We start from the raw sequence: 27,688 nt of genomic DNA on the forward strand, positions 1-27,688 counted from the left end.
ATAATTATCATATTCATGATGTCTGTATACACGAAAAATAAATGACGCAAATCACTCATACTGAAATCAAAATAAAAGCCCCATCATAGGGAGTAGGGGCCAAAACGTTAGCACTCAACGAAAATAAACCTCACTCATACAATTAACAAACAAAAGAAAAACAAACATGTAAAGAAGGGGCAACTAAAGAAACATAATTATGGTGAAAACATTAGAGTTGAATCATAAGGAATAGAGGATCTAATTTGGTGTATATTAAAGTGTAGAATATGATTATAAATTTGCTAATCGATTTATACGAGCAAGTGGCCATTCAGGTGGATTTTAAATGATGTGATTAACTCTTGCGCGACTAGCTGTATACGCCGAATATTTTGCGAGGTTTTTATTTTCGCGAAATTCGCGAGTCGGGTGCTATTCGCGAAATTAAAGGCACGCGAAAATAATGATTTTGATCCCGATACTAGTATGAATGTAACGTACACGTATACATTTCTCCGTTCAATACCGTACGCCAAGATCGCGAATTTAACCATTCGCGAAAATTTAGACTCGCGATTGATAGATACATGGCATATACAGAATTTCATCTATAGGTTTCCTAACTGCACTGTTCAACTTATTTGAAAAATATAAACATCTGTAAGTGCAGAAGCGGGAGAGTGATGGATAATGGAAGCCACGGGGGGGGGGGGGGTGAAATTTGTCTGGATTTTATTTTTCCAATAAAGAAGACTATACGTTGGTCAGTTTCACTACTTGTTTGAATGTCAGATGTATCAGAATACAATGGCCTCAAACATCCTATATAGGCTCAGTACGAAATTAGTTTGTGTATCATATCAATGTAATGAAAATATGCATTCAAATAAGCAGTTGTATATAAAGGACACTTGAGGGAAAATGCATGTATGTGTGGATATATAGTCTATAACGCATACACAAAGATCAGTGAAATTCCGAGAAATATCGGAAAATCCATGCATCCAATAACATGTGCCGCCCTCTATAGATGAGATCACTACAACAAGTGTCACAGGAGTAGAGCGTTACTAGTACATGTACTAGAACGTATAAGAAAAATAATAGACAGGAATTTCACCTTGTATCACTCTTCAAGGAATTAGAACATTACATGACCTACTTAATTTCTCCAGAAAGCATGGAGCAGAAATTCTAATATCATCGAGTCAAGGGTAGGCCTATGTGCGCTTTTTTTTAAGGGAATGATGATTTTGAACAATTTATTTTCTACATTGTCGTTCCACCTTTATTTTGTGACATCACAAATTGGGGTGATGTTCGCTATCAGTATTGCGAAGGTTCATTAATCTGAAAAAGAATTAGGATTCGCTATTCCAAAGGTTTATTGTGCCAAAAAAACACAAATTCTGTACTCTCTAAAAAAAATCGAGTGAAAATATGCAAAAAAGAGTGAATTTAGAGTGAAGTTGGAGTGAATTTTGAGTGAAAATGTTCATTTTCACTCGTTTTAGAGTGACGTCAGGGATCACTCCAAAATCTTCGAGTGATCCCTGAGGTCACTCCAAAATGAGTGAAAATGAACATTTTCACTCAGAATTCACTCCATTTTCACTCTAAATTCACTCTTTTTTGTATTCACTCCTTTAAGAGTGAATATTTTCACTCGATTTTTTTTTTAGAGAGTATAATCATGTTAGGTGTTCGTTAATCTGAAAATGGAAAAAAGGGGTTCGTTATATTTTCAATGACCTTATTCCGAAGGTGTGTTATGGTTATTCCTAAGGCTCATTATTCCGAAAATGAATCAGGTTCCGCAGGTTCGTTATTCCCAAAATGAAATGGGTTTTATTATTCCGAAGGTTCAATAATCCAAAAATGAAAATAGGTTTGTTATTCTGAATTTTCGATAATGTGAAAATGAAATTAGATTTTTTATTTTTTTTTTGTTATTCCGAAGGTTCGTTAATCCGTAAATGAAGAGAAGGTGCGTACTAACGCAACCTTCGAAATTCCGATAGTTTTTTCATTTTCGGAATCAATGATCTTTCAGAATAACGAATCTTATTCTTATTTTCAGATTAACGATACGATAATCATACTATTAGAGTGTTGATGATAATCACAATAGGATTATATGTCTTAATGGACACCCGGTTCGAGTAGCCTATAGTGCCTACCTCTTCGTACCCATAAAGAACATCCCCGGGTACAAGATGGGCCTATGAAGTAAAACATCTTGTAAAAGGATTTGAATGAACTCAGAATCTTCTGATTGAGAGCCTTGAGAAAAAGAGTATAAGAGAGGGGGGGGGGGGTAGACCAAAAAAAGAAGAAGACAAAAACAAAGAGAAAGAAATCAGTAACGCGCTGTAAGAAACAGCCTTGGACAAGCGTGGTTGAGTCTTCTGTGTATCGATAATCTCACGGAGGTACCTTTACTAGTCTGGTTCCAGACCATTTGCCTGTATTGACTATTCGTGGTAGTGTATGTGAGCATGGAAGGCATGAGAGAGACTTCTCCCTGCTTAGTACCCCCCTACCCTCGTACCTCCTTTAGAGTTTTTGTACTCTTTTGTCTATAAAAATGAAAAAAAAAAACTACTCATCTCTACATTGAGATCGGTGGTTTAAAAAAAAAAAAAAATCATTTGCCTATATTGTGTATGTGACCATGGAACTCCATGGCATGTGAGAGACTTCTCCCTGCTTAGTACCCCCACCCTCGTACCTCCCTTAGAGTTTATGTACTCTTGTGTCTATAAAATGGGGGGATAAAACTATCAATCTCTACATTGAGATCGGTCTCGTTGGTACCTCCCTGGCTTGGTATACACCGCAGAGGGCGCTTTTTTTTTTTTTTTTTTTTTTTTTTTGAAGGGACTGAAGTTGGCAAGCGGTCTGGAAACCAGACTATAGCTGTAGAGGAGTAAACACGTTGACCATTGGCACTCTGTACTGTGTACACACCTTGCACTGACCAGCAGGGAGGTGCCCGCGCCCATGGAGCTACAATGCCGACCCATTGTTTACAATTAGGTCGGCGTACACGTGAAACGAAAGTCACATGAACCGTGCCCCTTTTTTTGCTAGTCTTTATCCTCTGCGTTTTGAAACACATCCCCAGAATTTCATCCCTAGAATTCAATATTAATTCATTTGTGTCAATAAAAGTCAGTAATTCTATAAGAAACGTAATATGTGTTTAAAATACACTCAAAATATGAACTTAGGTTGAGTGATCCATGTGGCGTTGGACAAAAATTCGCAATGAATAGAATAATTGGTCTGGTTTTAGCATATACTCGATACTGTCAAATGAATGGTCAACGCACTGCTGCGGCACACACACAAACAAGCACATTATGCGAATACAGTACCCCAGTACAAGTACACATCAACCCTCGGGTCTGCGCTGCCTGCGGAAAAGTACGGGGTCGATCGGGCGTGCACGAAGCCATGTAGAGTAGGCCAGCCTACGTGAGCAACCAATCGTAGTCGTTGGCTGAGCAGCCTCGAAGCGGCCCGCGTATTGTGTACACTCTCAATCTACGATCTACTGAGTACATCATCGCAGAAATTCACCCTGAATTGTGAAGCTGTGTACAGATGTGGTCGCGATCTGGCGATCTGGAGAAGTAAATAAACAGAATCATCAGTCTTCTTCGAATAAGTATCCTTCCTGAGTAGGAGGTTTGACGCCATGTAAGCATTCGACTTTACCTCTAGATTTTACTCAATCTTTTTATTAGTTTCACTGTTTGGGAGTGTTTCAGTGTTTGTGTCGGGTATAGCGCATACGAATACACCCATGATATAGAAGTGATGAATATCACGGAAGGTGCCATCACGAAAAGTGGGTTTAGAGCTTTTTATACTGGCTTTGTTAGATCTATCAATATCATCTAGTTTAGAAAGGGCTGAGGCCTGAGTGAGTGAAACTGAACCAGAACTAGATTCTAGACAGTCTAATGTGGGTTGACCTTATCTCTGAGTAGCCTGATTGCTGATGACTAGACTCTACTCTCTAGTAGTAGTAGTAGTGATGTTGTTGAATCTGTTTTAGAGACGCGACTGCTGGAGTAGAAAGAAAGATCCGTCTGGGTCTGTCTGGAGGAGTTTTTAATTTCATTGACGTTATCGCTCTCCTCCGTAGGAGGGGATCCGTGAAGCCAGACGCAGTCTCCGCGGAACATATCCCCTACTACGACCAGATACAGACCGATCTTTTGCTAAAGTTTTGGTCAACTGCTGGAGTAACCGCAGCACTTGGCAGCTTATGTTACACTCCGAGCGCCCCGCGCCGGGGTTACTGCTGGATTAGCTTGACTCTTGCTTTGAGCTCCCTCTGCATCTTTGCCCCAACTTATTTATAGCCTCGTTCTTCTTTTACTCCTATTATTTTGTTACAGACAACAGACGAATAGCAACGCAAACCACCATTCCAACTGGGACTATTACTGCGAAGCTGGTGGAGCTGGACTGGCCTCTGGAGAAAGAGGACAGTAAGTTTCAATCCTTCTTGGTGGACGATACAGTGACTCAGTGTTTGCCGGCTGGTGGTGACTGCAGTTCTAGGGCCGGGGTGCATGTGTGGCAGAGCGCTGCAGTTGCAAAGGACATTCCGTCATTGCCTTTCTTCATGGAACATTACTTTGATTGTTTTGATGGCTTTTAATATCAAACTGTCGTGTCATGACCTTTGACAGCCTGATGTGTTACTGTTAGTGACTCAACTGCAGAACAGATGTGTAGTATAGTTGTATTTTCGCCCTGGGAAGACCAAAGCTGAATAGAAATTGGATTCGTAGGTACACAAGTGACATGAAATCTCTGTAGAAAACTCTATCTATAGGAGAACGCTATCTGGATTTTGATGCTTCATGTACTACTAAAGCTTTAACAATGCCAGAGGATAAAAATTCTAGGGCCTTGACTAATGGAAAGGCAGAAAATGCGGATGTGCACCGAGTGCAAACTGATGGAAATGGGAGTGGAAATGAAAGTCCGAACTCAAAGCGCCGTTCTAAAGGACGGCCGACGTTGCACATCAAGATACCCTTTTTCAAGAGGACTGCAAGCAAGAGTACACCTCCTGTAGATGCATGCTCTGATTCCCCACTGGATGCAGGAGGCAATTCTCCAATAGTCTGCCAGTCTCTTCCAAGCGAGTCGCACATGCCCAGCAGTGGCAGAGACATTGGACATGTCCTCTGCCTCTCTCCAGACGACGGTAGTCCCGAAAGGCCCGCTGAAGATGGTCACACCTCCCCGGATTCAGGTGACAACTCCAGCGATGACAGCGTTCAGGTCGCTCGCACCAGGAAGACAGAAGGGGAGATGGAGTCGGAGAAACACCAGAGCGACTTCGAAGAAAATGAGAAGAACTCGGCCCCAAAGTCAGCAAAATCCGAGAGAGCACAAGGCGATCAGCCTTCCGAGGGTTCCGTGGAGCCAGGGGCAGTAACGGCCAAGGCTTGTCTGAAGTCTTGCCTGAAGAACTGCCGTGGCAAGCGACGTCGGGCCAGCACCTTCCCACCGCTGGATTGCTCAGAGTTGTCAGAAGAAGCCTTCAGGAGGTGCGTAAAAGTGACATTCTCGCCTGACACCGTGGATCCCCCGCCCCGAAATTGCAAGTATCGGGAATGGATCGAGAGGAAGTGCAATCACGGCAGGAGCCAGCCCATCAACATCAAGCATGAGAAGAGAAAATGCCAGCTGGTAAGACATTTTATTTGGATTTTTTTTTTGTATAAATATATGCAGCATTGCTGCTTTGTAATATAAAGATGAGGATAAGGATGCATGGAATATCCTTGATTTGAACTCTCTCTCAACCATGTTCCCCCCCCCCTGCAAAAAAAAAAAGAAGTACAAGCTAAAACAAGGATAAAATGCTAAATACACTTGTAACAAACAGAATGCAAATCTTCCCTCCTCCCCATCTTACCCCCCCCCCAAAAAAAAAAAACAACAACAACAACAACACTTGTATATTTAATGTAAACAAGCACGGTGTTCCATAACTTCTTTTTTTCTTTTTTTTTAACAGCTTGCAAGCATGCAGATTTTCAAATTGTTGCAGAACACTTGCCTGACAAGAAAGTTAAAAAAATATAAGAAAATAATAGATAAAATCACTTGTAAGTCAAGGACTTAATAAAACACATTCATGTGAACAAACACCACACATTGATTCATATATATATGCTTAAAAACACTTGGTTTGATTGAGGGTTGGTGTTGCATGGCATTTGGGCTTCTTTACGTAAACGTGGTGGAAAGTTGCTGTTGACAAAATGTAATTCTTTAAAAAGTGTGTAGCATCACTGAACAGTTTAATACCTTTGAGCTTCTCTATTATTGACTTCGTGGGTTTGAAGGGGGAAGATAAAAAAAAATTTGACATCGAAACTTTTTGCTTGCCTAATTTGGGCAAAGATTTTTTCTCATTGTTCTAAAAAGTTGCCGGACTTTGATTTTCACTTACCCCAGGCAATCTGAATAGTGAAAGCGATGTAGCACCTTGAAATGAGGAGATGCTATACCAGCACAAAATGTTTACAGAAGAATGAAACCCTAGAGTACACCTGGTGGGCTTACAACTGCATGTGAATTGAGGGAATGCAGCATTATCAGCTTATCAAGATATTGAAGAATATTGAATACCATCGGAGCATTCAAATTATGCCTGTGACTTTCTGATCATTTTGTACACTTTTATTGTTTTTTCTCTTAACAGACTTTCACAATTATACTGTCCATGTGCTGTACATACTATGTAAGCACCAAATTTTAACAAAGTAAATAATCAATTTGTAATTCACTCTCAGTCAAAAGGCAATAACTCATTTACAACTAGAGAAGCAGTCTGAGAGCGCAGACCTCCGCCAAGCAGCTAATCCTCAAATGATCTTGTTCTTCCATAGAGATCAGTGATTTCCACCCATATATGCATGCTAAAAATCGCCTGAATTCCCAATATAGAAGCCTTTTGCTATGTCATCAACCCTCAGCTGGGCTGCCTTGCAGTTACAGCATGCACTTCAGTGCGCGTATGAAAACCTAACACAGCTTTACATTGTAACTCCCAAGTTCATTGACCCTACCTCGTACCTGCCAAAATATCGAAAATCCTTCATAATATCCATAAAAGTTTCTGGATTACTACCAAAATTTAATCATCAGTTCCTTGTGTCATTCTCAACCTTTCCTGCAAGTTTCATATTAATCCGTTCCCAACTTTTTGAGTTATTTTGCACATGGACAAACAAGTAAGCGGTAACGAAAACATAACCTCCTCCCTTGGCGGAGGTAATTATTTTTGCATGAAAGAAGGGGATGGTGTCTATGTACAATTTTTGTACAAGGACTTGCTGCAACAATAGCGCCCTGTTCAGAAAAAGTGCCAGAAGGAAGTTACCAGGATTGCTATCTCGAGATTGTTTTTTCCTGCATTTGAGACGTACTACAAGGAGACATACTGTATACGCTATATATTTCGCGGGGGTTTTATTTTCGCGAATTTCGCGAGTCGGGAGCTATTCGCGAAATTAACAACACGCGAAAAAAATTACCTTCCAAAATGAATCCCTTGCCTTGATGATATGAACATTTCAGTACTACTATACCATGTCACGGCTTACCGAACAGACCATACTGGCTAAGCTTGTTTACGCACGTCCACGTCTACTTACGAATACTGTCACTGTAGAGAGCCAATCCATTATCGCAAGGGGACCACTCGTCAGAAATCGCGATGGACTTAACCACTTCAAAAATGTTGAATTCTAACTTACTAGTTCGCAGAGTGTGGTAAGTTTTTTTCATGCAGTGTATAACTAGTATCATTCTTATTTGCTAGTAAGTTGAAAATTCACACTTTCTTCGCCACTTCATAATTTTCTCTGGTCCCCCAATCGTGAATTTAACCACTCGCGAAAATGTGTGACAGCGGCAATTCGCGAAAATTTATGTACGCGAAAATTATAGCGTATACAGTAACAGGATCAGGGTATTATGCATGTTTCTTTCCAAGAAATTTGCTGGGTTTTTCTGTTGCTTCAAAAAACAAACAAAAACCAAAAAAAAAACCACAAACACCTAGTTCTCAGTGCATGGTATTGTCTTCGTTTGTTTGTTTGTTGTTGTTGTTGGTTTTTGTTTTTGTTTTTTTTTTTGGGGGGGGGGTGGGAGGGGCTTATGGAATACCTTTTCCAGCAAAATATATTTCTTCAAATTTGCTTCACCACTGCTTTCAGTAAAGAAACATCTCTGTGCCTGAAACTGTAGTTATTAAACATACTGTATGTGACCTGTGTGATGCTGTGATCAGGATGATAACATACACAGAGATGATGTACCAATCATTTCTGCAATAGTTATGCAAAAGCTTTCACCAACAACATTCAGAGTAACTTTGTAGCTTATAAATTTGCAAGCATATGAATTGTACATGACTACATGTATCTTGCTGTCACAATTTTCAGTGTTAGTAGAAAGCCCAGACATCACACATTTTACTCCGACGACATTTCCAGTGAAAATTGTTCTAATGCAACAGTCTCCCATGAAAGCCATTGAAATTACCAAAGGGATTATGAGATTTACTTGAATAATCCAGCTCACTGAAATCCATTTTAACTTCAAAGAGAACTCACAAACTTTGTTTTACATGGAATGTGAATGAAAGGACTTGAAAATCAGTACATGTAGGTCATCTATGTTGCACTGACAACTGGTATGATGTTTAATACATACAATGTACAGTGTAGGTCATGTGTTTATGATACTAGACATCACTTTGCACAGAAAGACGGTTTTGTCTGGCAAACAAGATGAGCAACGCTAATTTTATGTAAATGGTGTAGGAAGTTATTCATCTATAGGCATTGATTTCCCCTAACCACATACCTGATATGCATTGTGATTTAATATTTGTGATCTGGATTGAAGCCATGAAAACATGATTTTCTTCTTTTTTTTTTTTTTTTTTTTTTTTTTTTTGGTTATGGGTAATTCCATAAAATAGGGACCCACTTTGTGACATGCCTATTTTGCCAATAAAATCAGAAAATCAGATTTTTGTTCAACATAACTTAAAAAAATATTCATATTGAGTAAGTCCCTTGAAAACTGACTGAAAATTAACATTCTAAACTGAAATTGCAGGAAGTCAGCATACCAAATTGCAGTGTATGGGGAAAAACTGGTTCACCATGTAAAGGGGACACCATTTGTGTCCCTGTTACATGGTGAACCATCCATTTTGGCATCTTACCACATATTTCAAACTAGTTCTATGTTTGTTTCAATAGAAGTGATTATTTTGAAGTAAGAAATTAAGATACTATTGAAAAAACACAACCCCTATTTTTGGCCAGGAAAAAGATTCTTCAATGTTTCTCGTGTAAGGGGGACACCAAATATTGTTTTTGCATTTTTTTTTTCAAATTAATAGAGTGGTCAATTTTTGATACCTGTTACAAAGAAACCACAGCTACTTTGTAAAGTATGCCAATGAGGAGCAATTATTGTTGTGATAAGACACAAAAAATTAGCTATCACTGTGCCCCGACGTTTGTGATATTAAGGGGGACACCAAAGCCAGTCCCACGTGTGTGAAAATTATAATTTGGTTTTTTTTCTCAAATTTATATATTTTACCCCAATTTTCTCTTGAAATCTTTTAAACTACAGTGTTGTATGTGTGCTACCAAAATAACAACAAACAGTTCAACACTGGTCCTTAATATGGATTCCACACTCATAATGGGGACACCAAAACTTACACGTGAAACGTCTTTCTTGGGATTTACGTGTGCAAATGTGTATCAATTGATGATCAATTGAATTATATTTATAGTGTTCAAAATTTGCTCGTCTTTTATCATTTTTGACCCCTTAAAATAGAGTTTAATCCACAGACAAGCTGTAAATCTGTCTAACTGGTGTTACAGTAAAATGTCACACAATTTTGCCCAAAAACGTTGTGATTTTGCACTTTTCGTCAAAATTCATTTGGAACTTTGAAGAAGCAATTTCTATATTTTACTTTGAAAAGGAAGATACTTACCTGAATAAGAGTATTCAGAAGTGAAATTGATTTAGGGTATGTAATTTTTAAGCAATGACAATATGAAGCAAATAGAAGGGGCATTTAACTAGTGGGACCCTTTTTAATGGAATTACCCTTATAAGAAAGAGCAAACTTACTGCCATTTCCAACCCTACCATCCCCCACCTCACAAAAATAAGATATACAAAGAAAGGAAGGTTAAAAAATGAGGTTTTCTCATATTAAGTCTTGGTTATATGACATGAAATAAAAACAGCGAAGACTACAGGTGGTGTACATGTACAGTACAATTATGTATTCTGCGCTTCATTACCCAGTTTAGCGTCCCCCAAAACACGGCCAACCCGCAGAGGTTGTGTCGTGTTTACCCTGCAGAGGCTAGGGACTCTAAACAGTCATGGCAAAAGCATGAGTCTGGAGTGAGCCTGGCATGTGAGCCTGGTGTGAATGTTGTGCTATACAGCATACGTGTATCACGAGTCTGAGACAACCTCGATAGAGGTTCTACTGTGTTTACCCCAGATGAGGGGACTCTTGAACGGTCTTGGCGTGAACATGGCACACACTTCTGGAGGCCTGTGCAGTTCGTTGTGGAGTGCACATGTATACAAAATACACGTACAGTAGGTGCGCACGAGAAACTGCCCACCTCTCTTGAGGAAAGACGCGTGCCCACTGGTTTTCATGCCCCACAGATAAATGTGCATGTACAAATGTATATCCATTCATAACCTGATTTTGCCCAGAGTTACATACCAACATGTTACATTTTTAGCCATTGTGATTGGGCACTGTGGTGCTGTGTCCTTCAGAACCCCTAAAGGTATTTGTAATTTAATACAAAAAAAAAAAAAAATTAAACAATGGAAAACATTTCATTGTTTGTCAAAGCGTTCCTCTTATAATTATTATTTGATGGAAGGCATGAAACAGTTTATAAATGCGTAATGATCAGGAATTGGCTGTCGATTTTCAAAGTTTCAGTGATAAATATCAACATTTTTAATCAACTTTTTTTTTTTCACATACACCTACACAGTTAAACATGATGATAATCATTGTAGTTTGATATTCTTGTATATTTTGTCATTTGCAGCTGTTTTCTTTTGCAAATTCAAGGAAATTGCATCAATACTCAATACCCCCCCCCAAAAAAAAAAAAGAAAAAAGAAAAAAAGATTGTCTCTAAGTTTTGTGTCTACACGATCTAGAATACTTTTAAACCAGAAACATTCCCAGCATGAAAACTTTCGCTAATTGGAGCCAATGGCCTTTTTTCGCAGTATGACATTTTTTGCATCAACAGATATTGGTGACTGGCATTCATTGTTTAGATGAAGCTTTCACATGCATTTTACTTTTACTAATCTTAGTTCCTCGCAAAATTTGTTTAAGTTTCATGCACACAGAAATTTCAGATTTTACGGTACCTGTAGTGTTGGGTATAAGCATTGCCAAGCATTTTGATACAAATTATCATCAGCTTTCATTTTCTTGAGTAAATTCCAACTGGGGCTTGGAGGATTTGTTTGGATTCAGGTGGCACTCCAAGTATGTTCTGCTGTCCCAACTCACTGGGGGGATGGATACTTGTCACAGTTACTACATACAACTGTAGCAATTCTTTAAGTATTGAGATATGGACTGATCCACAAGAAGGATGAAAAAGAATCTACCAATATGGTACTGCCTCAGAGGTTGTGACTGTGGGGGGTTCCATTTGAAGACCTACAATACCAGTACAAGTACCAAAGGTACCTCTCCGAGACAGACGGAAAGACACTTGGTGAATACTATTTAAATAGGCAGCTCTTTCAGGCTCACTTCGGAGAGAGAAGTCCCATTCTTGCAGGTAGGTAGGGAAACAATGATTGACAGGGCTCATGGAACAAACAAGAACGAGCCTAGGCTAACAGCGCACTGATCAGAGATGGGTCAGATTCATGATAGTGGGGTGGCTTAGTGACAAATATACTGATAATCGTGACACGCCGGACAAAAGTGTCATTTTTTCCTCAGACATTGGTATATATATGAGGATCAAAATTAGGGGGTGCTCCAAGAAATCCGCTAACAGAAAAAATGAGAAAATGCCCTTAATTTGTACATAACAATAATGTCTGAATTCAAAGACTATACACAGGGCATTCGCCAGGTTTCTGTACAATGCAATGCAATGTACATGGTTGCTAGTCTTAAAATTCAGACCCATAATACGACATATTATGTGCATGTTTACAGTAATACACCATTTTTACTGGTTTTCCTATGGTAACAGGTGGTTAGTCTGTGTTGCAGACCTGAGGGAGGTGTGTTGGAATAGTCCAGTTTTCTTAAGCACCTTTTCATTGAATAATTTCATATAATTTCTGGTAAAGGATTTTTTTAGTACTGTCTACCTCCTGTAGAGAAATGGCAAAGAGTGACATGTGACTCTGGCTCAGATACTTTAAATCTTGGGCAATGACTGAGCCAGGTGTAGGACTATGTCACAGTTCATTTTTTCTCCCAGAACTACTAGTTTACCAGTAGAAGAGCTGCATATTCCATTGAGAACTTAAGGTTTTGGGTATTGCCCTACATATTTCCTAACAAATTTAACCCGTTTCCTCCAAGATTGTGTGAATTCCATAGGTTTAGCGCAGGGATTACCTGGTTCCCGTAAGCAATTTTTATAGTCCGCACCTCCCCTCTTTATATGTTTCTTATTTCTTATGGGGGTTATTCAAATGTTTAAAAAAGTTAAAAGTCTGCTTTCATAGATAAAGTTGAATTTAGACAATTTGAATATTTTTAAAGATATATTGATATTTGTAATTTCACTCATAAAGACTTAAAGCGGTTTGAATATTTTTGGTCTGATAGCTATGTATAGACATGTTATTAAAAAGTAAAAGCAATGTTTGATTGGTTCACATTATCCAAAGAGGGTGGGATGTAGTTGGCTGGTGAACAAAGTCTATGGGGAAGTTTAAAAAGTTGATAGAAATAAAACAAAATCGGCATAGAGCAGAATCTAAATCACAATATGATATGACAAAATTCCCGACCCCAAAGGCGGTTGATTCTATGATGCTTTATGTCAAAATACATTCCACCCAAAAATACATGTGATTGATAGGAGGAAAAAGTATAGCACATTAAAAACAATATAGTTCAACTAACCCCATTAGTCCAGCAGCATAATGAAATGATTGTTAAGTTTTATCGCCTTGTCAATTGAAGATGATGTTACATAATGACAATTATCAAAGTCAGGTAGATCTACTAGTATATCAAGAAACCAAAAAGAAGGGGTGGGGTGGGGAGAGAAGAATGAAGTAAGTTATTAGTATCTGTAGTTTTGGTTTTCAGTATATTCATTTTAATTTCCTTAATTTCCGTTAGGTCATCATGGATTGGAGCATTTGTGTACTAGTAATCTGCCAGGAACAAACACAAGAAAAACTTAAAGGTCCTATATATACACTTTTGGGAGAGTGACTTGAAAAAAATGTTCAGGATATCACATTTTATGCATAATATGTGTAGGTCTGGGGGCATTTCATGAAGCATTTTGTCCGACAAGTTGTCGGACAAATTTGCTCTCTGCCAATCAGATGCAAGGATTTCTGTAGTTTGTAACAGTTTGTCAGAAAAATATCTGACCAAACTGCTTCATGAAATGCCCCCCTGTTGTATCACAAGACATCCTACCATATACAGTTTTTGCAATCAAAGCAAACATATAAAGAGATATCAGTATTTTTCTCATTAAAGCATAAATGCGGACGGTTTAGTCTGGAAACATGTTATCATAGAAATATTGTTCACATTTTGTGTTATTAACAATACTTAACATTGATTATACAGATTCATTTTTTTTTTACAGAGGTTCTTTCTATCCGTAACTCACACTTAAGAATAATTTTCAAGCACTAATTTTGGGTTTTTGCCTTTAATTATCCACAAAAAGGAGGACTCAATGCATAAAAGGTGTATGCTTTATTTTTGGAAAATGTTGAGGAGATCAGGAAAATAATATATATTGATGTAGATTTTGGACCTGAAGGAGCAGTTGAAGCATTTTTAAGAAACAATGCCTTGTGGCATCGTTCTTATCATCAAAAATTAATAATGACAAACTCAAATGAAAATTGGAGGGGGGAAGAAAAGATGAACATAATGACATGAGACAGCTTGGTAAAGATTAAACGCTAAAATAGACAATGCAGCCTCTTTTCTCAGTTCATACTTATCCAGAGTGTGTGCTTTCTTTCCAGTACCGGTATTATTATTTAGATAGGTTAGGGGAATCCCTTTGAATTGTGTGATACATCATTTTAAAGCTTACAGTCTGCTCTTTCAGAATCTGTCCTTAAAGGACAAGTCCACCTTCATGCGCACGTGGATTCAGTGAATACAACAATATTAGTAGGACACATCACAGAAAGCTTGGAAAAAATCGTACAATCCGTTCAAAAGTTATGATTTTTTAAGGTATCTGCACAGTCGCGGCTGGATGAAAAGACTACCACAGTGTATGATGTCACATGCGCACATTCTAAGGAAAATGAAATGAGAATTTCACAAAACCATACTTTTTGAATAAAGTTCACATAGTTTCTTTGACTTGCTAGTGACGTATGTCAAGGGTAATATTATTCCCCCTGCCTTCTGAAAGAGAAGTCGAGTATCCTTTTGTAAGCGAAAATAATTTATGTTGAATTTTCTTTATTCATTCTTTATATCGTTGTACACATGTGATATTACAAGGTATAGTAGTCTTCTCATCCAGCCTCGACTGCATGAGCAGAAACTTCAAAAATTCATAACTTTAGAACGGATTGTCCAATTTTCCTCAAACTCTCACTGATGTGTTCTACTATTGTTGCTGCATTCACTCAACCCACATGCTATAAAGGTGACAAATCTTTGTCTGGCGACTTTTTTGTTGATCAATAATACCAACCCTGATGGAAATCTCTTCAAATTCATAAGTTCTGAAGTCCCCTTTAAGTTTAACCAAAATCTATATATGTAGTTGCCATGGCAACATACCACTTAACACTAATGAAAAGTATTTCAAACCTCTATACATCCCGTTGATCAGTTGTACCTATTCAAATGGAATCTCTTCCAAACTGGAAAATAGCCTCCTGTAACTAACTTCAATTAAAAACCCTAGTTTTGGGTTGCCATGGCAACGCACAAATCAACAATTATATTTGACCCCTGGTTTATACTCTTGGTACCTTCTATACAACGTTCATATCAAATTTTGTGAAAACTGAATCTTCCTACCTGGAGAAATAAACAAAAACATGATTTTTAGAAAAAGTTCATTGACCTTTGACCTTTGACCTTTGGAAATTTCACCCCAAATTCAATCAAAATATTTTACTTGTTCTCAATATTCTTCCTGCCAAGTTTTATCCAGATTGGATATTCCTGACCTGAGAAATAGCCAAAAAACCTATTTCACAAATAAAGGTCATTGACCTTTGACCTCTAACCTCCTTCCCAGCATCAATTTTCTTGGAGCACCCTATTTTTTGAGAAGGTACATCATGAAGTACCTTTGGTGAAAAAATCATGCTTTTGTCCGCCGTGTCACGATAATTTCACTAAGCCACCCCACTATGAGGCTTATCTTGGGAATTGCTCCCCCTTGCTTAAGTTTCAGAGGGCGTCAAACAGCAGTCTGCCATCAGAAATCCATCTCTCAACTTGTATGAAATGAATTTTAACAGGACATGACACCACATGCAAAATTGCTGTAGCTTCTTTCTCTAAGCATGGATGAGGATTGCAATCAGTGAATATTTCACTTTGCAATTGGTAGTACCGGTACTGCTTTTTTAATACATACAGGTTGTACATACTTGTACAATGTTTTCAGGGCGGTTTTAAATTTGGGTGTTGTTGTGGATTAATAGTGCTTTGAATGAGCTGGGATGACATTACAAAGTGAAGGGGCAGTGTGAGCAAAAGATCTCCCTCCATAAAAGTTGGTCTGAATACTGTAAACGTCAATATTTTCGCGCGATTAATTTTTCGCACTGAGCGGCTCGAAAACGTATTCGCGGGTTCTTAAATTCGCGCTCCGCAGCAGGTTACTTTACTGTAGTACACATTCACTGCTTTCATCCAAAGCCTCTGCTACATAGCTTGCTATGCCAGCGTAAGACAAGCGACGTAGCGAGCGGCTCGACTGCGAGTACAAGCACTCAAATACGTAGTACAGCTGTGACTGTAGTACCGTAGTCACGGGGACTGTAGCATCGGTGCGTGCGGTGCACACATGCATGCTACACAGTACACAGCAATCTAGGGTATCGTCTCTTCGCACAGTACTAGTAGCGTAAACATGCCTGTACATTGCTGTACTACGTAGCAGTATCATCGATGAAGCGCACATAATTCATCCCGTTCAAAATGTGCATAGAAAATTGTGAAGATATATTCGCGCGTTTTTGAATTCGCGCTAGCCGAGCGTAGCGCGAAATCCGCGAAAATTAATGTACCGCGAAAATTTCCACGTTTACAGTAGCAGGGCAGTCGTTCTGAGCATTTGTTATTGTGCAGATAGGAATTGCATATAATAAATGTATGAGAATGTCATTCAAATCTGTTTCCTGTGCAGATGTAGTACATGTATTGGCTTTGCTCCCATTAATGTGAGATCAACCAGTGGGGAGTGTACATCAAATATAAAGTGACTTACACAATAGATTGTGTGTCATGCTTTCTATTGGCTACATCCAATGGAATTGCCTCTCCTTAACCCGTTGAGGACGGTTTGATTTTGCTACAACACGCATTTCCCATAGACACCTGCCCGAGTATACTCGGGACTCGTCCTCAACGGGTTAAATACCCAAATTAAAATATTCCCTCATATTATGGGCAAAGAGGTTATGTATACAAGGTATGCAGGTATGGATTGAATGGTGATTCAGGATGAACAAAGATAAACATGCAATGAGCAGATGGGAAGGCGCCCTTTTAAATAGGAACAGGGCCCCATTTCACTAAAAAAAAAAATAGTTGCTATAATGGGAACTCTTTGCTGAATGGCAATTGTCATGGTTGCAACAAGAATTCAGCCTTTTTATCGGCTGTTACCATGAGAAGTTGCTATCCTAACATCTCTTATGAAATGGGGCCCAAAAAGCACCTTGGTGATTTGGTAAGTTTTAAAGCAAGGGTGCCTTCTTGTCCTAAACACAGCACCAGTGTGAGATTTGCTAGGATGCCTTCTTACGTTTAAAGCAAGATACTATAAGTACCCATAAGTTTCAACAAGCTGTCTAATTGTTTTCACACCCTGAACAACTTGCCAGGGTGAATCTGTAACAAGGTATTTTAAGTTTTAAAAAAAATGTAACCTGCCTCCTTGCCTTCTCACCGTGAATAAAGTGCATGTAGTTGAGTTTTCAGAAGATTCATCTGAACGTACTCATTTTAACCTTCCATTACATTGTGTAAGAGGAGTAGTGTGGGTTCTGAAAAACAAACAAACAAACAAACAAACAAACAAACAAACAAACAAAAACAATCACCCAAATGCTAGCAAAGGCAACTACAGACGCAAAGTCATATTGAACAGTTGTTGCCAATTTGCCACTCATTTTGTTTCCAAAGGAGAGTAGTACATTTTGTACCCAGCCCCTGGTGTTGGCCAAAGTCTGGAGCATGGGTATTATAGTACATTGTACCTAGTCCCTTTTATCATGGCAGAGTGTTTGCAGAAAGCTACCAGCAACCAACCCCTAGTGGCACTTTGAAAATATTTACATTTGATATCCTGCATGGTTCTTTAAACTAAACCTTGGCCCGTGCCCTCTACTGATCACGTTATTTTCCACTCAAACAATGCATTGGGTCTATATGAACTATCGTCACTGGATTTTTGTTGTTTTGATTTTCAGTAATTTCCAGCAAAGAAGCATGGGAGTGAAAATAGGGGAATAGTTGGGGGAATGTTTCGATCTGCTCAGTTGAGAGTGTTTCACCTCCTTCATTAAATCTCCTAATTTTGTTGCTTGTCAGCATCAATTTCTAGTCGATGATTTTGGTTTTTGGTAGCTTGTTTATTGTTGTTGTTGTTGTTTAAAGATAATATAAAATTTTGGTATCTCAAAAGTTTCCCTGAATTTCCTTGTCTTAGTTTGTGTTTAAGGTTTTAAAAAGTACCTTTCATATAACTAACACTGTGAGACTTACTCGCCCCAAAGTGCCCTCATGTCTTAGTAATCATGCAATAATGGTTTCGTACCAGAGCCGCTAGTTTGACTCATCGCCGTACGCCGGGGTAGTACTGTACACGTAAATGCGAACTGAAGCCCCATACGCATAGCTACACGTAACTGTGACCAGCAGCCCCATACGCATAGCTAAATGGGGCTTCGCATTGTAGCATTCAGGATCATGACCGACTATAATATCACGGGTAAATATCAACTTGAGATCCAAACATTTCTTCAATTTGAAGACTTACCAATTAAGTTTAAGTATTGAAAACAGGCTTCGGACAACGTTTGGTTCTGCCAATAGTCCCTTTCTGTTCGAATTGATGACTAAATGTAACTCGGTCGAGAGGACCTTGGGAGAGCTACGCTGAATACTACGGCCAGCGCATGCGCATACATCACATGCGCACAAATTTCAAATCCATGAACGGATAAGATGTCCGTAGTATTCAGTGAAGCTCTCCCAAGGTCCTCTCGACCGAGTCACATTCAGTCATCGATTCGAACAGAAAGGGACTATTGGCAGAACCAAACGTTGCCCGAAGCCTGTTTTCAATACTTCAACTTCACTGGTAAGTCTTCAAATTGAAGAAATGTTTGGATTTCAAGTTGATATTTACCCGCGATATTATAGTCTGTCATGATCCTGAATGCTACATTGTACAATGCAAAGCCCCATTTAGCTATGCGTATGGGGCTGCTGGTCACAGTTACGTGTAGCTATGCGTATGGGGCTTCTGTTCGCATTTATGTGTACAGTACTACCCCGGCGTACGACGGTGAGTCAAACTAACGCCATACGGCTCTGGTATGAAACCATTATTGCATGATTACTAAGACATGAGAGCAGTTTGGGGCGAGTAAGTCTCACAGTGTTAGTTATATGAAAAGTACTTTAACCTAAAACACAAACTAAGACAAGGAAATTCAGGGAAGCTTTTGAGGTACCAAAACTTTATATTATCTTTAATGCACTGAGATAGTAATATGTAATTACTACAAGATCGAGTGTTGTGCCTTGACTTGTAATTCTACTTTTTTAAATTGGATGTAATTAATAGAATTGGAAATCAAACAGTATACCGGTAGTAGCATTTTCTAAAGCAGCCATATGATGAGATGGTTACAAAAAGTTTGTATCCTTTTCTTTTTTAGCTCACCTGAGCCAAAGGCTCAAGTGAGCTATTGCGATCGCCCTTCGTCCGGCGTCCGTCGTGCGTCGTGCGTCGTCCGTCGTCCGTCGTCCGTCGTCCGTCGTGCGTCGTGCGTAAACTTTTTACATTTTCATCTTCTTCTTGAAAACCCCAGGACCGATTTTCATCAAACTTGGCAGGTAGCATCCCTAGGGGGTTAGGAACTCAATTTGTTAAAATGGGCACCATGCCCCACCCAGGGGGCCCCCAGGGGGGCCCAAACCCCCCAAAATTAAGGAATCTGTAAAAATCTTCTTCTCTAGAACCAGAAGTGATAGAGCTAAGTTAATACTATGAGTTAGTACATTGATGACTTTAGTTTCAAGTTTGTTCATGGCAGAATCAGGGGTGCCCCCCTTTGGGACCCAGGGGAGGGGGGTGGGGAAGGGTTCTAATGGGGCCTAAATTGTACATTTTCATCTTCTTCTTGAGAACCCCATGACCCATTTTCACAAAACTTGGCAGGTAGCATCCCTAGGGGGTTAAGAACTCAATTTGTTAAAATGGGCACCATGCCCCACCCAGGGGGCCCCAGGGGGGCCCAAACCCCCCAAAATGAAGGAATCCGCAAAAATCTTCTTCTCTAGAACCAGAAGTGATAGAGCTAAGTTAATACTATGAGTTAGTACATTGATGACTGTAGTTTCAAGTTTGTTCATGGCAGAATCAGGGGTGCCCCCTTGGGACCCAGGGGAGGGGGTGAGGAGGGGTCCTAATGGGGCCTAAATTGTACATTTTTATCTTCTTCTTGAGAACCCCATGACCCATTTTCACCAAACTTGGCAGGTAGCATCCCTAGGGGGTTAGGATCTCAATTTGTTAAAATGGGCACCATGCCACACCCAGGGGGCCCCCAGGGGTCCCAAACCCCCCAAATGAAGGAATCTTTATAAATCTTCTCTAGAATCAAAAGTTATAGAGCTGAGATAATACTACAAGTTTGTTCATAGGAGATCCAGGGGTGCCCTCTTGGGTAGGGGGGGGGGGAGGGGGGGGAGGGGGGGGGGGGGTGGTTGGAAGGGTCCAAATGGGGGCCTGAATTGTACATTTTCATCTTCTTCCTGAAAACCTCATGATGGATTTTTGTCAAACTTGGCAGGTAGCATCCCTAGGGGTCAATATCTCAATTTATCAAAATGGGCACCATGCCCCACCCAGAGGGCCCCAGGGGGCCCCAATCCCCCCAAATTAAGGAATCTTAAAAAAATGGGCCCTTGATATTGTACATTTTCATCTTCTACTTGAGAATGCCTGGTCAAATTTTGGTAGAGCTGTGAATGATTTAGATTAGTGACTGCGTGAAAGGTGAACTTGCGATACTCAGGTGAGCGCTAGACCCGCGGGTCTCTTGTTTAATTTTTAAAGTAGGATCTTGTATCAAACTTAAATTGCTTGAAATGTAAATTGCCTTATACCTTTATACAGTACTTACACTTTATAACTTGTACTACAATAGTGGCACATTAGTGGACAAAGTTTCAGACATTCTAATATACATTTTGTGCATTATACACCAACTTGAAATTGTTCTCAGTATGGCACAGTTAGGAAACAGTACAATGTATGTTTATTTGACTGTATTGCAGAGTCTACTTGATTTTTAATGTGATTGGTAGCCTGCATTTGCAATGACCCTTCCCCCCACCCCTTAAGTACATTAGACTGGGAAACGGAAAAAGGAATACTGTATACAGTGTATGAAACCAATGCAGCTTTTTTGTAAACAAGCGGAAAATAATCTTTGCATGTGTGTACTATTAACAAAAATTTTTAAGTCATCTCTTGTATTCATGCTGTGGTAGAATTGGCAATAGTCTCAGACTGGCATGCTAAGACCTGATTTAGATATGGTTTTTTAAGATAATATAGAATTTGATATCAAGAACAAACCGGGAAAACACCGTAAAAAAAATCATTGAACATCTGTGGGTCTACCCCGGAAGTTTGTTGAGGCACTATGTTTTCCTGAAATGATAGGGGTTAGAAGGTCCGATGTCACTAAACTATAGATATGAATAATGTCATGTTCCAGCGACAACATCCTCGTCCAATCTGATTCACATAAAATTTATGTAGCTGAAATTCTAAATTCACTCTACTATCACATAGTCTCGACTATGATGTCATCAACATAAAATCATGTGTCTTTTAAAGCACCGATGTCGAAAACAAAATGGCAGGACTATCGAAATTGCATTATCAATGTTTCAGTGGCATCTCCCTTTTTTGTGGGACTCTTCGAATGTTTCTAGCTACCTTCTTATGCTTATGATGTTTCCATGTAAGCCGCAAGAATGAAAGTAAAATTACCCATGTGATTGTAATGCATTTTCTGCAGGAAATGGTGAAACAAAGGAAAGAAAGCAATACTCAACAATGTATCAAGGCCTCAGAATACTGTGGTCTTCAACCATTATCAACTGATTGAGTCCAAAACACCACATTTGTGTGGTTTGGTGCTGTGTCTGTTGAAAAATTCCCATCTTTGTTCCTCTTCACTTGTGTGTCATAAAAATTCTCTTTCATTGGAGCTCCCTTGTTGTTCATGTTTCAGTTTGCAGAACTTTCAAAAAAACAAAACAAAAAAAAACCCATGGTTGCAAAATGTCATTCTCATATTGACAACACATTCTAAAAGATAACGTTTCGTTTTTGTTTTTTGTTTTTCCTCTCACTCTCTCTCTCAACTTGGCAAATCTTTGTGAATTTCTTTCTGAATCTTTGTAGAACTGATTATTTTGAACAGTTTAATCTGATGTATCTCCAATAAATGTTATGCATTTACATTCCTCAGGACATATGTAATAATGACAAGATGTATGTGGCAATCTTTTCCCAGGATACGATGGGTTTAAGTATAAAGAAAGTTTGGTTTGAACAATTGATAATGCAGTGACTGTAACTACCCAGGAAGTGAGAAATTTGCTGAAACTGTGATGAATCAACTAGCAATTGAAACTGAAGAAAACTTGGGATGTACAAAAGTTGAATGGTTCATCTGTTTTGGTGCATATTTGATTACTGTTTAATACACACCATAGTGGTTTGTGTGTGTGTGTGTGTGTGTGTGTGTGTGTGTGTGTGTGTGTGTGTGTGTGTGTGTGTGTGTGTGTGTGTGTGTGTGTGTCTTTGTGTCTTTTGATACTTTTGTAGAACTTGCACTTTTCACTTTGTGACCACTTAAAAAACAAAAGGGAAATTTCGAAATATTTCATGGTATTCCCATGTTGTGTTTGTGGGCCAAATCTTGTACATTTTTCTATCCATTTGAGGAATGAAGAGGTACATGTTGAAAGTGATGGTTCGTTAGAATGGAATGTTGTATAAACACAATCATAGTGCATTTTATGTATGAGTTCCTGACATGGGGTGGGGGAGGGGTTATGTGCTACCCACCCACATCCAAACACCTCAGAAATTGACCGTACTGTGAATGGCACAGTACAGCACATGAAATTTGCACCCCTAAATGGCACCACACCTGTGAAACATAGCCTAAATGACTCAATGTAGATAACAACACATAAATTATCTGTTTGACTGGAATTACATGTGAAAATCACAGAGAGCTATGAGAGTACAGTTAACATGATTTTCACATCATCAATTAAGTTCAGTCAAACAGATTTAATTACAATGTGCGTGTTGATAGAGATAATACCCTAAATAGCATTACCAGGGACCTCACAAAAGCCATATGGCGTATTTTTTACGAAACCTACGGTTGTATTGCAATACCCTGAAATTTGAATGCTGGTAAATGATTCTTACAGTTTGGAAATAACAACAATATTAACATTTTCCGAAAATGAAGTTAAACGGATGTTGGCAGACCTTTGATTCTATGTTCACGAAACTGCAAAACGTGAATTTAGAGTTCAGTGAAGTGTTATTGTGTAGATTGTAGTATAGTGCTATTCCGCCATAGAAGCTGAACTATCGATAGTGTAGTCAGTACAGTGCAGTGCAGTATTATAAAGAATAACAGTATTACACGTTGTGCTTGCATGCACAAATCCATATCCAGGGCAGCTATTTCCAGACATCACTGTACACATATAATGCGATCTACTGTACTTGTACAATGTATATGTCCCATTCACAGTGTGTTGAAGAGGCATGCGCTTCACACGCTGGTAATGCATGGTTTGGTTTCACTTGGGAGATAATGGATATCCAATGCATGAAATAGTATGCATGTCAGTCAATGGCACGCAGGAAGCCCAGTCTTGTAGAGAGTGCTGGCATGCAGTTGGAAATGGAGCAAGCCATTTTGAGTGGGTTGAGCATCAATGAGAAGATGTGCATGGAAGGTGATAAAACATGAAATATACGTAACTATGTAGAAAGGGGAAATTGTATTGAGGGTTCTTCTATTATGTTGTGTACCTCCCTGATCGTCAAAGAAAGCTATGTTGTGAAATAGCACCGCAATCCCCCCCCCCCCCCCCCCCCCCCCCGTATAACTGCAGAAGAGAGATGTTCCATATATATACACAATGTATCTATCATTTTCCCTTTTCTTCCGGCCTTGTATGTGCCATGATTATGATTGCCACAGTCATATTTCTTGATTTTTTTTTTTTGTGTGTGTGTGTATTTTTGTTTTTCATATTGTGGTTTCCTGTTTGTTCTAGTTCGAAGCTACAGTGGTTTTCCCATCAAGAGTATTCCGTGTGATCTACAAAATGTATGTTGTGACAGATGCAGACGGTGAATGTCTTTTGTTACAGACATCGCTAATGCAGCACTACCAAATTTTTGGTTGCCACATCAACTGATCGCAGCCACATGTATTAAAAGAGGTGAACATACAAAGTAGAGCCTCGATAATCAGGACTAGTGCTCTTACATTATCAAAGGCTTACCTTGCTAATGTTCGCTCTCTTTCACTGCTGTTGCAATGGTAAATGTGTGTGACTTGTATTGGAGTGCAAACAAATCAAAATACAGTGTAAAGCTGGTAATTTTAACAGCAAAAAGTATAAAAGCTCACCTAGAACAAGCTTTTAGTGGAGTATTTTTATTTCGAAGATCAAACTATCTCTCAGATTAAAGGATAGAAACTAACAAGCACAAATGTGCACATCATGGACAAATATCAAGTTTTAAAGAGGACTTACAATACAGTGTAATTTTCATGTCATTTTGACTTGCATTTTACAAAGAAATTAGAAATACATGTTTATAACTTTGAAGTCTTTCCTAAATTGTCCCAAACCAATTTGAACATTTTATCAAAATTCTTGCAGAGAAATATAGCTTGTAATTCAGTGAAATGTGAAATGCATTCTGTGTCTCCAAACTTCGTCTTGCAGCTAGAATGGTGTCGAGCATGACCTCAAAGCGTAGAGGAATGCCAGACATCCGTTGTAATGTTTTGAACCTAAATTTATGCATTATGAAGAGTTGCCACTCCATAGATATGTAACACCTCCCTAGAATTTTAAACAGCCTCTGTCTAAAAGTTGAACTACACACATGTAGTTGCATGCTGCAGAATGCACTTCATTTTCATGTTGTTATTTTATTCTCTTACCAGTATTAGTCCTCATGTTTGACTTTCATAGTGACTTTAGCATTCATTCCTCACAATATGGAGCTACACACAAAGAAAAACGTGACCTTAGCAAAGACGTTCTGTGATGAAGTGGGATTTCCCCCCCCCCCAAAAAAAAAAAAAAAACCCTCCCACACTTGAAAGTTGACATTGTAGTCATAAATCTTTGGTCTCTGTCTAAATAGTCACCCTGTATTCCTTCCCCAAAGAGGGAAAAGAAAAAAAAAGTACCAGGTAGTGCAGCATAAAAAAAAAAAAAAAAACCCTGACACAGTGACACACAGTGCCTGCCTGCTGCCTTGTTTGCTTTATAGGATGTGTTCCATGAAGGCAGAAGGGGAAGATATTTGGGTTTGTCTTCAAGTGATCAGGTGTAGAGGCAAAAACTTTAATAGACGATGTGATAATGTAATAACCTCACAAGTCACAATTCTCTCACTTGTTCATACAGAAGAGTGTCATAAAGATGTTTGAATTTTTTTTCAGTACTGTAAAACGAGGAATGTTCGCGTGCATTTTAATTTCGCAAATTTGGCAAGAGCCAAAATCTGCAAGATTAAAATGCACACGAAAGTTCTTGTGTACAGTACATATGCACTGAATGTTAGAGGCAGCTCACAAATATTTCATGCCGCAAAAAAGGTCGACGGCTCCAATTTGCAACAAATTTCATCATGCTGCGAAAATATCATGTTTTACAGTACCCGAAACTCAACCCCCCACTTCCTTTTTATAAAGTTATCATTGCAGTATCAAGCTGCAAGATCATTGCAACTCTCGCACAAATTGATTTGAAAGACGTCATTTCTTTTGACTGTCTTGAATTCCACAGGAAAAAAAAAAAGGAAATACAGTGTATGATGATTTTCTGGGAGAGCAGTTTTGTTGGGGGGAGAGGAAGGGGTGTTGTGAGACTATTTATCACCTTATCAAGTTTGCTTATTTACAAGAATGTTTCACTATGTTTTGAAAGTGTTCTTGAACCTGTAAATGTTGAAATTCAACTTTAACTTCAAGTTCAGTCTTGCTTAAACGTCTCCTGTTCTGCTTGTTCTACATTATTGGCCATGGTACCGTTGTGCAGGGGAATTTTAGGACCATGAGTTTTACTGCACGAGGTACATGTAGCATACATGAACACAGTTATATCTGTCCAGTACGCTGTGGTGTATTTGGTTGAATGTGCTTTTTGGTACCTGGTATATCATTGTTTGCCAGGGAGAGCTTTGTGCAGTTTACTATTGCCAGTAATTATTAAATAATATGTAGGATTCATGAGAAACTTCTGAATTTTGTTTTTGAGGCAGAGGGATTCAATATTATTCTGGCGACAAAAAAGGCTTTCAAGTTTTTAAAGATACATGTACAGTTGAACCTCTCGTATCCGGACAAGTCGGGACCGGGGCTCATCCGGATAAGGGATTTGGCCGGATAAGGGAGACTCAATGCTTTATACATGTACATATACATACACATGTACTGATGTAGCCCATTGTAGTACCACATGTAGTAATGTGTGTACTGCAACCTTTTCATTGTTACACTCAGTAACAGACCCCAAAATAGAGGTTCGTGTTTACAAGAATGAAATCATTTTCTTTTATAAATTCTTCTGGGATGATTTACCTAAATAATTATTAAGAAATGTATCAAGTATATGTAATTCATGTGTGTTTGTGTAGGAGTTCTCAAGGAGTTGGGAATCCCCCTTTCCTCCCGTAATTACAAAAAAAAAAGTCACGGCGAGATTGCGTCCGTATAATAGAGAGATCCGGATAAAGGGAGGCCGGATAAGAGAGGTTCAACTGTACTGGTAGTTGTTCAGATATTGGCTGCTGTACATACACATTTGTCTATCTGGAAAGCATGAACTTTTGTTGTCTTTGAGGTTCTGTGAAGTCGTGTGTTGATGAAGAGAGACCAGTAGTTCAACCATTTTTTTTTTTTAATGATCCCTCTGTCTTTATAGCCAAAACAACTACAAATCATCTGCTGATATCTAAATGGTTTGTTAGGGCAGGGATATTTCTGGCTACCAGCATAACAATCATTACATAGCTGTTCCACTAAAGTCAACTTTCAGCAATTATTGCATGCAATGTACAGATGTAAGCTACCAGCAAGAGTGCACTTGCATATAGATGGTAGAAATGTGTGGTTCATGAAAATTACATTGCACAGGTCTCATTTAAAAGCCTTATTTTTGACAGTAGTGTACGTTTTGAGACATCCTTTTACCAACTTGTGACATACAGATTCAAATCCTAGCAACATCTTTTTTTCTTGATGATGGTTTCTTTCTTCAGCAGCTTTCAGCTCTAAACTTTTTGTTTTGTTTTGTTTTTCTTTCTGTCTGATTTCTTATGCAGAACCAGATGCGCAAGGTGAACATCAGTGACTACATGTCCAAGAACTATGGCTCCTCCTTCTTCAGTCCGGTTGGCAGCTTTGGCGGAGACATGCTCCTGTAACCCACCCCGACAGAGATGATGCGATGTGGATGGCTGCAGTACACGTCCTATGATCATACTTAGATACTTGTGTATCGCTGACATCGACTTCTGTACAGATATCAAGGTTGTAGCTTTTTGGGGGTAACTTGGTAAAGTGTGATGAATCGTCCTGCATTTCCATTTGTCGG

General features: G+C 39.0%; 1 protein-coding gene across 1 annotated transcript; it reads left to right on the forward strand.

The window, feature by feature from the left end:
* Positions 1-3,547: 3,547 nt before the first annotated feature.
* Positions 3,548-27,688, forward strand: LOC139713113 (uncharacterized). Its single transcript, XM_071624869.1, has 3 exons — positions 3,548-3,687; positions 4,395-5,703; positions 27,417-27,688. Exons 2-3 carry the CDS (start codon positions 4,888-4,890, stop codon positions 27,516-27,518), a joined length of 918 nt encoding a protein of 305 aa, XP_071480970.1. The 5' UTR covers positions 3,548-3,687; positions 4,395-4,887; the 3' UTR covers positions 27,519-27,688.

Source organism: Diadema antillarum, unplaced genomic scaffold (genome assembly GCF_040938485.1).
Source record: "Diadema antillarum isolate AM-2024a unplaced genomic scaffold, OU_Dant_1.0 seq00001905_RagTag, whole genome shotgun sequence".
NCBI lineage: Eukaryota > Metazoa > Echinodermata > Echinoidea > Diadematoida > Diadematidae > Diadema > Diadema antillarum.